Genomic DNA, 17,027 nt, shown 5'->3' with positions numbered 1-17,027 from the left:
ATACCCCTCTCCATTTTTCTACTTCTCTTCTTTCTTACTTTCCTCTTTCCTCTATTATTTTATTTTCTTCATATCTGTTTCTTACGTTCCTTAAACACATCCCTACTTCCTCCCTTAATGTATAACCACAAATCTGTCTTATACACCGCTTAGAGTCACAGCCTGGACTGTTAAAGAATCCAATTAAACATCAGATTGCATTTATCTAGATTGCGCTGTCAGCTTGCACTACTTCAAGAAACACAGCTTAATGAAGTAGACATTACCAAGCTCAAAAACAGTGGGTTGGTCAGCTTTTCTTTTCCCCTGCCACACAACATAAAAAAGTAGGCATTCTTTGTCATAAATGCACAAACATATCCCTTTTTTCCCAGGATCACAACAAGGAGGTAGATGTGTCCTGGTACGACTTCATATTGTTGAGTTTCTTTTCACAATGTCTATAGACCCACAAACCTTGACCCTCTGCTTCGGAAGCTCATTCCACAACTAGTAACTCATCATTTTACTGAAAATGTCATCATAGGTGGAGATTGTAATCAAATTATGGATCCCTTTCTTGATTACCACTCATCTATGAGATTCCTCCCTCATAAACCCCACAAAGCATTTAAGCACACTAGTAAGCACAGTATAGTTTACTTTCTACTGTGACCCTCAAAAAATACAGACTAGGATAGATTACATGTTCCTTAATAAAAACCTCACCCAACATCTAGTGAACGCTGAGATAGGATCAATTTTAATTTCAAACCATTACCCTACATCTACTTTGCAACCAATCTCCCAGATCTCACAGGAGGTTTAATAATCGCTTTCTGATAAGGGTTTCACTTCCTCTTATGAGACTTTTGTAGATGAATATTTCAAATTTAAATATACAGGAGAGTCTTCTTCCCACTTCATTTGAGATGCATTCAAAGCTACCTTCAGAGGATTTATAACTAGTTATGTATCTTGTAGACTGAAACGGATGGAGGTAAACGCAGCTATCATGTTTAGTGACATTTAGAGATTAGAACATAAATATTTCACCTCTAAAACAATAAAACTGATTGTGATGAGTTGGTTGCAGATAAAATCCAATTTAATAAAGCCAGCACAGAAAAGGCTTGTGACATGCTTCTCAAAATGAATGCTAGATACTATGAAGGACACAACTGAACTGGCACTCTGCTAGCTAACTATCTTAAGTGCAGGAAGGAAAAATCCTCTATAGCTTCTGGTACTACTCAATCTGGTACTAAACTATTTTGGGATTTGGATGTCGCTAGTTGTTTTGATGACTATTACCAAACACTATACACCACAGAAGCCACACCTTCTGGGGACTCTTTGTACCTATTCTTCTCTCATTCTTCCATGTGTAAACCTTCTAAAACTGACTTGACTCCACTTAAGGATCTGATTCAAGCGGAAGAACTGTTTTCCGCTGTCAAATGTCTTCCAATTGGTAAAGTGCTGGGATCAGATGAATTCATGGTTGAGTCCTACCTTCAATTTTCGAAATTGATTATCCATTTCCTCTCACTGAATAAATCATCTGGTTCTATTACGGAAACTATGATTTTTTTTCTTCATCAAATTGACTGGGTTCCCTCTTCGTACAAGAATTATTGCCCCATATTTCTTATAAATAAAGATTGTACGGTTTTTCCTAAGGCCCTGGCCCATTGCATTAATGACTGAATGCCTTTGTTGATGTGAAATAGTCTGGTTTCATCAAAAATAGAAATATAATGGATCATTTTAAGTCTTTTTAAACTTCTTATAAAAGCAAAAAAATGTAACCCTTCCCAGACAGCGGTGATCCTAGACACTGAAAAGGCGTCTGATCAAGTAGATTGGAAATATCTAATGCACTCTCTCCATTGGCATGGTTTTCGCCCTTGTTTTCTTGAATTAATTTCTTTGCTCTATTTCTCCCCCTGCTCTTCAGTTTTAGTCAATGGAATACAATCCTCCTACTTCCACCTTAATAGAAGCACTCAGCAGGAGTGTGCTCTTTCTCCCATACTTTTTATTCTTGCTCTTGAACCCTTGCTATTTAAGTTAAAACATTCTGATAGCTTCACTGGCTTTTGGATGAATACGGTACACATTAAATTTACAGCATATGAAGATAATATCCTGCTCTATATTTCTAAACCAGAATCATCGCTGCCTTACTTCTTTTGAAGTACAGCATACATATTCGAATATATCAGGGTATAAACTTAACATTGACAAATCTGAAGTAATGCCTCTAAACAAGTTCTGCTTCAAAGTGCCATTTGCTTGGATGGGTCTTGCTTGGAACCCTGATAAGATTAAACGTCTTGGTATCTTACACCGTAAAAACCTCAGAGATATCTTGTAATCTAATATGGAATCACTTTTGGCTAAAAGTTTGCAATTAACACAAGGGTGGTCTCCTTTATTATTGTCTGCGAAGGGCCATTTAGACACTAGTAAAATAATGATACTCCCAATTATTAGTGTTTACCTTATGATTCTGCCTGTTAAAATTCCATTAAAATGATTTACCTCCATTGACAGATTTTTATCTAAATTCCTATGGAATGGGAAACCTTCTCCTATTTCTTTAAACTGCTTGAAACGTCCAAAATCAGATGAAGAGATTAACTTACCTGACTTATTTTCTTATAAAGCAATATGTATTGAACAGTGTCAAAGTTGTATTCTTGACTCGCTGGACCATTCACCCAAGCTTTTGGTTCAATTGGAACTGGCCTTTAGATACCCATTCTCTCACAATCATATTTTACAAATGTCACTGTTCCCTAAATACTGGTTATTGCAGTCATTTCAACCTATTGTACTCTTTTTGAGCGATACTTGGTAAATCATCCCCGCTTGCCTGACTGATTCCTTCTGACTCCTATTTGGAATAATAAAAGGATACACGTAAATGGCAATCCAACATTTTTGCAATCTTGGTTAAATAAGGCCATATTGAGAGTTTCCTAATTAATTAAATCAAACAATTCCATTATTCCTTTCACATCTCTCTTCTCTTCCTTTCATCTTTTCTCGAAATTTCTCAAACAGTATCAGACCTTAGAATGTCTGTTGAAACCCTTGTTGGTGTCCCTCCCTTCCCTTTCCAATCAGGGGAATCCTCCTCAGTCCTCATACAGATGATCACTTCACACTTCCAAGGCCTCATTAATATACAGATCAATGATAAATCCTCCTCTTGATTAGCCTAAATCTAAATTAGAGCTTCTCATAGAATTGGATTTGCACTTTAGTTGGCCCATTTCACTCTGGCAGAAAATCTGGCTCAGAATTCATTCCACCACACATACTGGCAGCCTTACCAAATTGCTTTATTATTTCTACAGCAGATTATATCATACACCAGAATAATTATTTAAACTTAAACCTATTGATAGTGATGTATGCTGGCAGTGCAATTCAGATCTTGGTACTTAGAGTCACATGTTTTTTCTAGGTCCTAAACTGTCATTTTTTGGGAGCATATATGGACAAGAATAGAGCATATCACTTAAGTTCAGTCCTCATTTTCCAATTATGTTTTATTTTCTAGGTGGCTTAAGCAGTTTTGAGCCTCCGAATAAATTACTCTGCAAATTTATGATTTGCTGACTGCTATTACATTTCAGGTAATGACCATAATTGGAAATCTATAGATAACATTACTTTGCAGTAGTGATGGAATTTGGTTTGTGATAATCAGCTCTTTGATCATTATAATTTACATGCTTCATCTTTATTGGTAAAGCAAATTATTCTTTGGGAACGACTGTCTAGCCATTTGTCCGTACATGCTCTTAACATAACCTAATTACATCTTGTATTTCTGCTTCTGTTTTGTAGGTTGTTGATAATGCATTTTTCTATAGTTAAAGTTAATGTTTATTCTATAATGCACTACCTTGATAATTTTTATGAAGCTTTTCTTCACAAGTATATTCACTTCTATTCTTCCTCCACGCTCTCTTTTTCCTTCTTTTTCTTTTTCTCTTTTCTCTTTGTCTTTCTTACTCCGTCTTTCCTATTTTCATTTTTTATATTTAATATTATCCGGATGTTTACAGAATGCAGTAATTGGTCTTTCTATTGTTGATACAAGTTTTATACTCAGTTTTATATTCTATTATATAGTTCTATAATTTTTGGTTTGCCACATTCTATGTATAGCTCTCATTTCCTCAAAAGAAAATACTAAATAAAAAAAAATAAAAGTGGTGGTGTGACATGAAGAAATCAGAACATTCACTATGCAACTTTATGTATCCTGCAGGATGATTGTCCATATGTTTTTTTCCCCTAACATGCGCATTCCAATGTGCTCCAAAAGTGGAGTCTGATGTGAGATGTGAGGCCCCGCTCCCCTTGTCAGAAATCTGCTGCTATCGTTGAATCAGGATGGCAGACAACCACTTTTTCTGTTTTCTAGGATTAGGTACACCTCGCCCACACACTTTACAGCTGGTCCTCCCTCGTGTTGTTTTTAGCCTGAGAAATGAGAGCTCCAGTTGCTCATGGCCTGGGTCAGCAGGCACTTTTATAAGCCTTAAGTACTGTGTCCTGCTTTGACTCGTCGTCCTCCTCTATGTGTCTTGGAGTCTCGTCCTGTCATCAAAAAAATAAACTGTTTGGGTTATCTAAGGAAACTGGGTCCAAAGGTCAGCATTAACTAATCAAAATAAGGTAATAAAAACCAATGTCAGTTAAAAAGCTCATGATTACATTTTTTGCATTTTACTTAATTTACTTGCTTCTTCCAGCATATTGTTAATCTGCACTGTTTCTCATACTGCATATTAATTTTGTATTGTACGTGCTGTGGCATGGCTCATTAGTAGGTGTCTCTAAATTAAAATTATGGGTAGGTGTTTCTAACAGGCTATATATTGAAGAGGATGGGAGTAGAGGCTGAAGGTGGTGAAAATGGCTCAGTGCTCATCAGTGGGCCACTGAGATTTGCAGACTTTTTGAGCATCCAATCCTTGGCCTCAGGGGCTGCAGAGGAAAGTAGTGTGAATGCTGCTTGTTTTACACCATTGTCCGGGGTTATTCTTGTCACATGTGGAGTACCAGCTCATGAAGGGGAAAATCCCCTTATAGTGGTTAGGGGTTGAAAGGAGCGTTCACACAACATAAAAGGGTTTTGGGAGTAGATCCACACACATTACGCTCAATGGTCACTTAGAACACCATCTCAATAGTCACAATCAATGTTCAAGGGTTCAATTCTCTGGTTAAAAATAGAGCACTTTTAACAATTGGGGAGATTTAGCGCTCCTATAGGAGACACATTTGTTGTCCAAAGATACTTCTCTAGTCCTATCTTATTGGTTTCCCTCCAATTTTCACACCTCTTATTCCACCAAGACAAGGGTGGTCGCCATACTCTTGATGTGGGGTTGAATTTCAATCTGATCACCAGATGTTCTGATTCACGGGGTAGATATGTCGGAATAAAGGAGGTAATGGTGATGTATCTGTCACATTAGTCTTCCTATATGCCTGAATGTCAAAAATGAAATCTATGCAGATTTCCTCCCTCACATGGCCACTCCTTACAAGCAAAACCCCTCTTAGGAAGCAATTTCAATGCAATTTTCCAACACATTGCAGATAGATCACATCAATTCTATACTACTACAAATATCCCCCAGCTCTGTTGCAAGGCATAGTTGAACTCAGTCTGACAGCTAAATGAAGGCATCATCACAAAATGGAAATGAATACACTTTCTATTCAATGTCCATTAATCCTGTGCATGTATTGATTTATTCCCGGTGTCAAGGGACCTGCAACCTAAGATTCTATCCAAGGAGGTGGATGCAAAGAATCTCTCTGATCATTCAATAGTCCGGCTGACTCTCTACCCAGTAATGTCCACGCATAAGCCCTAGACTAGATGATTAGTAATGTGGCTCTGGGAGATCTCGTCTTACGGGACAAGATACAGGATACTGTTGACACTATTTAAAAAAAACAATAACAATGATGTAATTCTGGACATTTTTGTTTTTAGAGTTTTATATAGCATGAACTAGACCAGAGACATCAGGTATCAGAGCGCTTTATATGAACACCAGTTTCGTTACAGAAGGACACATTTATTTTTGTTAGGCACGGGGAGATTAAGTGATTTGCCCAGAATCACATGATGTTTAGTGTCGTTGCTGAGACTGGAACCTGGTTCTCCAGCTTCGAGATCCACCTATCTAGCTATAAGGCTTCATCTTCTCCCCAATACTGTGGGATGTGGTGAAAGCAATAAATAGCGGTAAGCTAATCACCGATACAGCAACTCTCGAGAGATTGGATAAACTGAAGAGACAAGATATAGAGACTGAACTAAACAGTCGCTAATGCGAGATGCATCTAAGAAACGGCTCTATGTAAGGCAATCACATTACAAATGGGGGACAAGGCAGATAAGCTTTTGGCCTTTAACCCCTTCGATGCTCCATGAGGTATACCTCTTGTGTGCTCATGACGAGCTGAGCTCGTCATGACCACACCCATTTCCATTATGGGCGAGCACAGCAGAGGATCTTCTCAAGCACCCAAGGTGATAAGCTGTGGCAGAGGTGCACAATGAACCAGATTGAAGAAATAATAGATAAAAGGTACAGAAGGTCTATTGAAACCCCAATGTCTTTTTACTACACCCTACTTACTCAACTGCCATTGGGCCAGAATCAACAACTTTCTTATTTAGATTTGTTCCTCAGCAATGGAGTTCCAATGAACTGCTCATCAGTGGAAGGATATATCTCTGGCAAGGAGGTCAGGGTAGCAATTAAATGACTGCCAAGCTGCAGGGGCCCAGGGCCTGATGCCTTTTCCCTGTTTTTCTGTAAGATGGTTGCCAACCTCCTTTGAAACAGTTGGAAAGGATCTTCAACCACTTCCTCTGCAAGGGGCAGGTAAAAAGCACAATATTAGACATGTATCTTACCCTCCTTGCTAAGTGGTAAAAGGATCCTATTTTATGTTCCTCTCACAGACACATTGCCCTTCTCAATAACAGTGTGAAAATATTAACTTTGGAGCTGGTTTTCCAGATGCATATAGTTTGGATCAACCTGATTTCTCCACAACAGTCGGGTTTTGTTAAGAATCACCACACTTCAGATATTACCCGATTCCTGTGGTCCTCATGGAAGCGGTTAAAAGATTAGAGCAAAAATGGTCCTTCTCTCACTACATGCGGAGAAGGCCTTTGATAGGGTAGATTGGCAATACATAGTTAAGATCTTGGATAAAACATACTTGGACCAGAAAATGAAAACCTTCATCCTGGGTAATTATTTAAACCCATCCACCAAGCTTAAGATAAATACCGACCATCCCCATTAACAGAGGGACCAGGCAGAGCTGCCTAATTTGCACAGTAAGTTGTGCATTGTCAATGGAACGTCTCATTCATAGAGTACAAACACATCCATTAATAACGGGATGCAAGTACATAGCCAAGAATTAAAAAACACCACAATGTTCCTTGTCTCCTTACAGCACAGGAAGAATATAATCCTGCTTTAAATTAGGTATTGGGCTTTTTTGAGGCTGTCTTTGTTTTTAAAGTCAATAATTCGAAAGAGGATGGGATGGGGTAGGTGAGAAATTAGAAGGAGAACAAGGATGCTATATAGACTTGGGCTTTATTTGAACACTAGGGCCTGTTCATTATTATTATTATTATTATTATTAAAGGAAATTTATATGCAAAGAGCGCAACTAAACCCGGAGGCATCAAGGCGCTGAGGATGGAAAACCAGAATGCTCAGATATCAGCCAGGGAAGAGTTAGAGATAGGCTTCTTGAAATAGCCACGTCTTGAGTGCCTTACGAAAATGTATATGAGAAGAGATCCCCTTGAGGTCATTGGGGAGCGTATTCCAGAGTCTGGGCGCAAGGAAGCGAAAAGACCTTCCACCCCATCTGGCTTTGGCAATACGGGGGACAGTGAGTAGGCCTTTGCTGGATGAGCGCAATGTTCTACTGGGGACGTAGTGGGCCACAAGGGCACGAATTGCCTCCGGTCCAGATTGATTCAGGGCACGATGAGTAAGGCATAGGGCCTTGAAATTGATCCTTGCCTGCATAGGAAGCCAGTGCAGGTCTTTTCTGATAGAAGTGCCCAAGGAACGTTTAGGGGCACCTACAACAAACCGGGCAGCCGCGTTCTGAACGGTCTGGAGGCGCTGGATAAGACCGCTGCTAATGCCGAGGTAAAGGGCATTGCAGTAGTCAAGTCTGGAGGCAATGACTGCTATTGCCACCTGTTTGCGTGCCCCAGGGGAGAGATAATGAGTGATATGGGCATTCACTTACCTCATACGACATCACAATTATATCACACTAATATCCCTCCGCTCCTCCAAACTTTGTTTAAGAGTTGTATCACTGGGGAAGGATGGCGATATCCTGGATTGGGAGGATAAGCTGTATAAAATACATATTTCTTTTTTCCATGGCTACTGTACGTGACACAGACTCTGTGATTTTCCAGACAGACCCTATTCCATATCGAAAAAATATTGATGTTTTGCGTTTAGAAATACAACTCAAAGTATCCAAAGCCTTAATCCTTCATACCAAGGCAAAGGGAGTGTTGGGGTTTTCCAACCATCGCACCTATATATAACTGTCCCAATTTCAATCAACATTAGATTGGAATCACGACCCTTGTGGCAAAGAATGGGTTACTGTAGAACAGAATTTCTCCCCAATCCCAAAGGAATATCTCCAATGGTTGCCTTCTAGAGATAGGCCGCAGCCTACTCTCAAATAGATCAGCGCTATTATTAAAGTACTGACAATAACTCAAACAGAAGACCAGTTTGAACACATTTCTGTTCCCGATGTCCCCAAATACCCATAACACCGACTTCATACCTGCCATTTTCCTTTTAAGTTTCGGGCACTACAATAAACACCGCCTTACACTGCTTGTGCCCCTCTTCTCAGATGTGGTCATGGACTCTATGGATGAATTTGATTAATTTGAGAAGGTCATGGATTGGATCTAGAACACAACTAGCTCAAATTGTCCACTGTGTGGGTTCCCATAGTGTACTGGAATTAGCAGGCAGGGACAAGATACCACTTGAATTGATGATTTAGAACAGACATACTGGTATGGGGATTACCTGGCTTTAACAGCATGTATCTGACTTACTATCTAGACCTAGACATAGATACGAATTCCAATGAGGATAGACTTGGGGATTGAGATAGCAGAAGAAACCTAGACAAAGGGAACATCCTTTACAACGCAACTTTTACCACGCAGTGCCTGTACGACGCAACTTTTACAACGCAAACCATTACAACGCATTGCGCTGGGGGGCGCTCTAGAATAGGGAATAAGTTTAATTTACTGTCCAACACCTTCCCTAGTGTCCACGGAGACTGGAGTTGGAATAGTAAATTAAACTATTCACTATCCAGCACCCCAAAGCCCTATGTGTTGTAATGGTATGGAATGTAAAAAACGCGTTGTAATGGCATGCGATGTAAAAGTATGCGTTGTAATGTCATACATCCCTGGACAAACTGTGTTATAGAATTACTCATTCATCCTTTTACATGCAACACAAGAAAAAAACCACATACAAACCTGGTTGGTGAAACCTAGTGCAGAAATAGCTGTGATGGTAGGCAAAATATGAACAAATGAAATTTTTTTCAAACGCACATAGAATCGTTAAGTAGACATAACATTAAACATGGAACACAGTTGCAATACTTTATCAGCACCACAAAAATCAGTAAATTATGTAACAATTGAAAACCACAATAGAAGTAAAAGGGAAAAATGACAGAGAAGGGAAAAAATTATGACCGTGTCAAAACATTTCTTAACCTGCTCCTAGCGGATGTATGATGGTACAACGCGATCATTTTGATCGCAGTATATTACATTGCTATTTTTACAACTCAAGTCGTTACAATGACTTGTGCTGTAGGGCTCCAGCCTACGTAAGTAGGGAAGGTGTTGGAATAGTAAATCACACTATTCCTTAGTTTAGAGCGCCCTCCAGTGCGAGTCTTGGTACCGACTTGCACTGTAAAAGCAACAATGTAAATGCATTGCGGGGTTTTGACCGCATTGTTAAGGTGTTTCCCCTCCCAGCGCATGCTGCCCAATGATGATGAGAGGCTCTGAATGGTACACAAGTGAGCCCAATAGTCTGTCAAAATCTGCCCTAGGACAAAGATAGCAACATTTTACACGGGGAAGAAGGAACAACCCGACAACTACAGGCCCTCCTTGGCCAAGCAGGAGCTACACCTTACTCTCCAAGGTCCAAAGTTTTCCCTAATATCCGAATTACACTCTCTGTCACACCCAGGAGTCATGCATACCGACTGCGTCACGCCCAGTGGTCCAAGCGAATAACACCTCTCACTTCTTTAAGATACTACCAGTGTGAAGAAAGTGATAGCACTAATAAAACTTCTTTGATCTAAAGAAATTAAGATCAAGGTGCGACCCTATATCACACTCAGAGCCTATGCATACCATCTGTGTTACGCCCACCAGACCAAGTGATGAGGTCCCATCCCTGTATGACAACTAGGGATCAAGTGTACCATCAGTGTCACGCCCATTGGTCCAAGCCACATCCTGTATAACACCCAGGTGTCCAGCGTACCCTCTGTCACGCCCAGCAGTCCAAGCGACTGAACAGCCTTACTATCTGAAAATGGGGACCTCTGTGGTATTGTGTCTGAGGCCGCCCTGTGACTACTCAGCTCAGACACATAAAAAAGGCACTATGTTGGATTTCTGTTAGTGGCAGAGTGCTCAGGTTAAATTTCTGTGATTCTTCCTAGTTTGCCTTACGCCAAATGCTGGGACTAAGGATCATATATAGTCTCTTACCCACTGATGGCAGCTTCAGTATGGACCTCCATCCAAAGGATTCAGCAGAACTTCCAATCAATTGCAGTGTCTGTGCTTGCTGCGCAGATGTAATTCCGTATGGGCACTGTATTTTCCCTTCAGCTGCAGCTGGGCTCGAAGTACCATTCTCTCCTATTTGGCTCACCAAAATTTTGCTAGAATTGAATTTACCTTGAAATAATGAAATACAGGAGGTGTTTGGCAAACACCTCCTTAATCAAATGCAGCAGCCGAGAGAGCACACAAAGAGTCGGGGTCGAAATACTGTCTCAAAGCACATCAGCTTTGACTGTCATTTTATACATTACTTGAAGCGTCATAAAACAATTTGTACATTCCTTTGTAGAAAGAAATCTGGGCCTAGTCGTGGAGCCTAAACTTGACCTCCTGATAAGAAGGTATAGGGGATCTCAACCTTGGGTGGACACAATGTGGGTCAGTCAGTAAGTGTCCAGGTGGCCGGCATGGGGAGTGTGTTTTTACTGCATGTAGTGTGCATGTTGAGTTCTGATTGGCTGAGTCTTCCTAGCTTTGTGTGGCATCTCACTTTATTTTTTGGGAATGTGTGCAGCTCCGGCCAAACATGTGTTATTGGGGCTAATCTCCTTGGACCATTGTAGTGTTGGTGCCTACCTATGGGATTGATCTGGGTTTTTCCAGTTTGTGCTTTTGTCTACGGGTTGCGTGTCAACCCACCTGTTATCTTGCAATCAGTTGCTTCAGGCCTAGATTGCAGAGCCTGCCTGACTACACTTTTCTGACTCAGGCTCGATACAGAGGTCATGTCGGGTGGATTCAACAAAAGCGATGCAAGTTTGTTATTATGCATGCATGTATCATGATGTATATTGAGATCATATTTTCCAATACTAACCACTTCACCACTCTTAAAGATCGTGTTTTTTATTTATTTTATTTAACAGAGTTTTATATAGTGCAAACTTGACCCGAATTGGGTATCAGAGTGCTTTACATAGCAGCAGTTGCATTACATGAGGACACATTCATTTTTGTTAGGCCCGGGGAAATTAAGTGATTTACCCAGAATCACAGGATGTTCAGCGTCATTGCTGAGACTCAAACCCAGTTCCCCAGATTCGTGGTCGACCATCCTAGCCATTAGGACAACTCCTCTATGAGGTGAGGGCATTGCGCCATCATCCGGCAACGTATCTGTAGATTCAGATGCTTGAATAGGGCACTCAAGGGGACTTGTCTCACTCGTGAGGTCTGGAGCCAAGGAACATCGAGGCAGATGATTAAAGTGCGATGAGTTTCTTGTAATAGACTTTCAGGGACATTGGCTGTCACCAAATGTCCATTACTTGTCACGAATCTCAAAGGATCAGCATCAAATGAAGCGTCAGTCTTACGCTTACACTTTCGCTTCTGTTTGACTAGTTTGTGATCCCCACTCTCGAAGACCGTGTCGTGAGTGCATCTGTGCCTATCCACATACATTTCCATTTTGCCTTTGTGAATAGCGTCTGTGACATGGACATAAGTGTCTATCACTTGAATTATGGTCCCTTGCGGTAACTTTGTCCGAATGGTTCTACCAAACAGCAAGTTGGCAGTGGTTTTACCTGTTGTCGAATGGGAAGCTGACTGATAACCACGAAGGGCTGGGCATAGGTTTGTTTTAAGACTGATTCCTTCCAGTGCAGCATGCTGAACCTATTCCTTCAGGGTGCTCATAAATCGTTCAATGATACCATTTTCCTGCGATCAGAGAGTTGTGCTTTTCTGATGCTCGACATTCAAGCAACTTAGAAAGTCCTTGGACTCTCAGCTATTGAAGGGTGGACTATTGTCAGATTTAAGAATGGAAACAACACCCCAAGATGCACAAATATGATCAAGCCTCTCAATGACTTTGTCATGTGTGGTTGATGATAGATCTTCCACCAAGGGAAAACGTGAGTGCTCATCAGTGACTACTATGAGAAGATGTCCATTGTTAAGAGGCCCAAAGAAATCAACTGCACCTCTTTCCTACGCTTGTTTGGGCAGGTCAGACATATTCAGTGGATGCTGTGTTGTCTAGGGAGATAAGCAGCTACACAGGTGACATGCTATCAGCTCCTTTTTGACTCATTCATCAAGGCAAGGAAACCACACTCGATTTCTGAGGGCTCTATGGGTCGCAACAATGCCACAATGTTCTTCATGTGCCAGTTCAATAGTTGTTGTCTAAAGCTCTCTGGTATGACAATTCTAGAACCTTGTATTATTACACCTTGAGTGACAGACATTTTAGAATTTATGATGTTTAATGCCATCTGTGAGAGGGCGAGTAGGATTTCTGCATGAGTGTATTGTAATGATATCCTTGAGGGTGAGCATGCCTCTGTTTGTGTTGGTAGCAGCAATCATCTGCTCAAGGATAGAGGTGCAGAAGTACTGTAGTTTACTATAAAGGAGATGTATTCTTCATTGGCTTTATACGCTGCACTGTGACACTGTAACAGCACATGTGAAAAGTAATCAGCTGGGGTTTGATCCTTTCCTGGCTTATGCACAATAATGTAATCTTACTCTTGTAATCGCAACCCTCGCCTCTCGATGCAAGGGTTCATCTTGGCTTTCAGATTTCCGAAAATAGTGAGCAATGCCTTGTGGTCAGTAAACAGGGTGAAATGCTATCTGTACAGAAACACATGAACATGTTCACAAGCCCGCACTACAGCCAGGCTCTCTCTTTCAGGCTGAGAATAGGCACAGTCAATCTGAGACAGACTTTTGCCTGAATAGGCCACAATGTGTCTCTGTGCACCTGGGTGCCCATTATGCTGAGCAAGGATCAGGCTCAAACCCACCGGGCTCGATGGGATGGCATCAACCATGATTTCAGCATGTAACTTTAGATAAAAGTAAGCCATTTCAGTTGCATTTTCAATTGGGTGTTTGACTTTCATGAAACTTTGATCTCATTCAGACTTTCATGAAACTTTGATCTCATTCAGATGACCGATGGAAGGGAATGTTTCATCAGTCAGCTCTCTCAATGGGGCACTCTCTGTGGCAAAATCACAATTGTATCTAGAGCAATAGCTGGCTATGCCTATGAAGGACTGCAGCATAGTTACATCTTTTGTTGGACAAGTGGATGACAATGCTTGTACCTTTTCAGGGTCAGGAGTCATTTCCCTTCAGAGAAGATGTGTCAAGAACTTGAGTTTGGTTTTGTGAAACTCACACTTCTCAGCATTTAAAGTGAGACCTGCATCGTTGAGTAGACAGCATACTTGTATGAGAACTTTGTCATGTGTGGCCCCAAACACACATATATATTATCATTTTAGTTAAAAGTATGTGTGACAGGTTAAATTACTCGGTGAATGGTATCCTGAAAGATTTCTGCAGCCGACGACACACCAAAGTTGAGTCTTTTCTATCTAAACAAACTGAAATGAGTTGAAACAGTAGTAATCTACCTACTGTTCTCTTAAAGCTCAAGTTGATGGTATCAAATGAAGACGGGAAAAGACTTTAGCGCCATTCAGCTGTGCAATCAGTGTGGACCGGGATGTCTTTTTCTCTTGATTGCTTTGTTGGTCTGCTGCATATCAACACAAATGCGCATGGCACCCCCATCAAGTCTTTCGACAAACTTATCCATCGTTTCCCCAGCTTGCTCTCTTGCGTAATTGCACATATACCTTTCATAGAACCCCTTGAAAACCAGAAGACTGCTTTTGGCCCTGTTAACGTCTTGAAGGCTGTTGGAAAGAAATTATTATTTTGATAAATTTGAGAAACTTGAACCATTAAGACAAAAATATTCTTATTGCTTCTTTTCATTACAGATTCAGTGATGTCCATCCTCTAGCTCAGAGTCAAAAAGTCTTGATTTTCAAAGCTTTTGAATGCTGTGCTGCATCATGTTCCAATCCTTTTGATGTAGATTTCATCTGTCTGCACTTCCCAGTGCTCCCAGTGCTGCTGATCTAACCACGTCAAAATAGATGTCAGAGAGAAACTCCACTCGATGTTCTATATCATCCAATAAAGGTGAGCATTCAGAACCATCCTGAATTGCCCTGAACTAGTTGTCCAAGAGTAAATACTAAGCAGTGTTGGCCCCATAAATTTCAGCCCTTGTTGCCATGTAAGAGGCTAAACAGACTTTCTTTAAAACAGAATTGACTTTCTTGTGAGCATCATCTCAAATAACAATCTCCTTTGCCATTGATGATTTACCCACCAGTCTAGCCACCGCGGACTCCACATGAACTTTATCCGGTAGGTCATCTCTCTCTGTTATCCAAAGAATAATGTTGGGACATACATCTAGGAACCACATTATCTCATTAGGATCCTTCTGTTCCTGTTTCATGACATTCATCAGAAACTGATGAATGGGCAGACTACCATTAGACGGCCTCTGAAATTGTCTCAAAAGGGAAAGCTCTGAGGTTCCCAGTCTTTCTATTAGATGAAAACTAATATTCTCTGTGACTTGATTCAATAATACAGGCAAAAAGTCATTTGAAATGTATTTGCCGTTCTGGTCAATACTTTAAAATACTGTTACAGGGATTATATTTAGTCAACATTTTGGTTTTCCTTTTTAACTTTTAAGATAGTGGTTTGAACATGTTTTTCAATTATACAAGAAAATGCTATGCATGCATTTATTTTTGCTAGACATTGTTGTTCTGTACTCTTCACTGTTAGTTCCAGGGACACACATACTAGAGCACAATGTCCTTGATTTATTATATGCTCGTAGAACATAACTGTTTTTGGCCAGGCTAAGTAAAAATGTTTTCTGTGTTTCTTGCAGAATGAGATATGGCCAGTGTTTTAGTATTCAAACAGCATCCATTTTGACTTCAGGCAAAAGGCCCTTCATGCCAGAGTTATCATGAATGGTGCAGAGAGCTGCGAATGAGAGGCAGCTCTGCAAGCCTGCACATTTGTTATTGCACTGAGATAGGCTTCCTGAAACATTACACCAAAGTATGGGGTTAGATCCTTCCAACTGGCTCTGGCAGAGGGGTACTCCCAAAACGCTCTTGCTGGAGTAGGGCTCTTACTGATATATAGGAGTAACATTAGGAACAATTTACATGGTTGACTTGTTTGTGCTTTTAACCATTATAATAATGCTTATAACAAGGATGTGTCTCATCTGTCTAATTATCACATTTCATGGCTTACTTACAAGAATTAGATCTTTTAAATAAACATTTGAAAATGTATTATTGGCTTTTCTCGTTGTAAAACTTTGGGCATGCAAAAGTGACAAACAAAAAGTTTTGATCTATTTCCACAAATTCCTTGGGAATGAGAGTGGTCATGCAGGGCCGGACTGGGAACCACAACCGGCCCTTACCTGATGGTAGGAATATATCTGAGAAAAAGTGTGGTCTCTTGGGGCTGAATGTATGGACTCACATGCACACTCATACATTTCTCCAATGTACATGCACACATGGAATCCACTGCACACCCACGCTTCCCTCCGCTGGTGGTCAATCAACAGTTGGCGTGAGGAAGCGATGCAGCCTAAAACAGTAACTCCCTCAAAGTGACTCTGTGCCTCATACTGCCATGGCTAGGAGAATTTCCCAATAAAAAAACTCCTTCACATATGGGTCCCATGAAAGGGAATTGGTCCTCCAAGGCAAGCAAAGATCACAATTGACAGTTGATATGTAAAATTGTCTAAGCCTGGTAAAGACCTTCCATGTCCCTCGTCCCACATGGACAAGACAAAAAACAAAACAGAAGAATGCCAGCTCCTTTATAGCTCTCACCTGGGTGTATGGGGCTTGATCTTTAAAATCCTCCATTTGTGTTCCTGTCTTAAGGTGAAGGCCACCTTATTAGTATGGACTGCGGTCAGAGTGTAGAGATATTGGCGTCTGGTCTGCTGAAAATACAGCTTCACAATGTTTGATATCTTATTGTATCTGAGGGAATATTTGGCCAAGCAAGGCAGGCTATCAGCAATGTGTTTCATTTTAATAAATGTAAATCATGTTATGTCTTTTTCTGCCAATAATATTGTTTTTTACTCTTGAGTTTATTAGCATTTTGTTGCATCTTAGTATAACATATGTATTAACCGTTGAGAAACGATAAAAGGGAGAGTTAGAAAAAAATGCAGGAATAACAT

General features: G+C 40.5%; 1 protein-coding gene across 1 annotated transcript in view; it reads right to left on the bottom strand.

The window, feature by feature from the left end:
* Positions 1–12,367, bottom strand: part of LOC144769172 (extracellular calcium-sensing receptor-like) — a 201,401-nt gene extending 189,034 nt beyond the window's left edge. The window contains exon 1 of the mRNA XM_078653188.1: positions 12,122–12,367. Within this exon, the coding sequence (XP_078509314.1) occupies positions 12,122–12,367 (246 nt within the window). The remainder of the gene's footprint in view (positions 1–12,121) is intronic.
* Positions 12,368–17,027: the final 4,660 nt, after the last annotated feature.

Source organism: Lissotriton helveticus, chromosome 7 (genome assembly GCF_964261635.1).
Source record: "Lissotriton helveticus chromosome 7, aLisHel1.1, whole genome shotgun sequence".
Classification (NCBI taxonomy): Eukaryota; Metazoa; Chordata; class Amphibia; order Caudata; family Salamandridae; genus Lissotriton; species Lissotriton helveticus.
The sequence above is the reverse complement of the archived record's forward strand: the minus strand, read 5'-3'. Positions and strand labels throughout refer to the sequence as shown.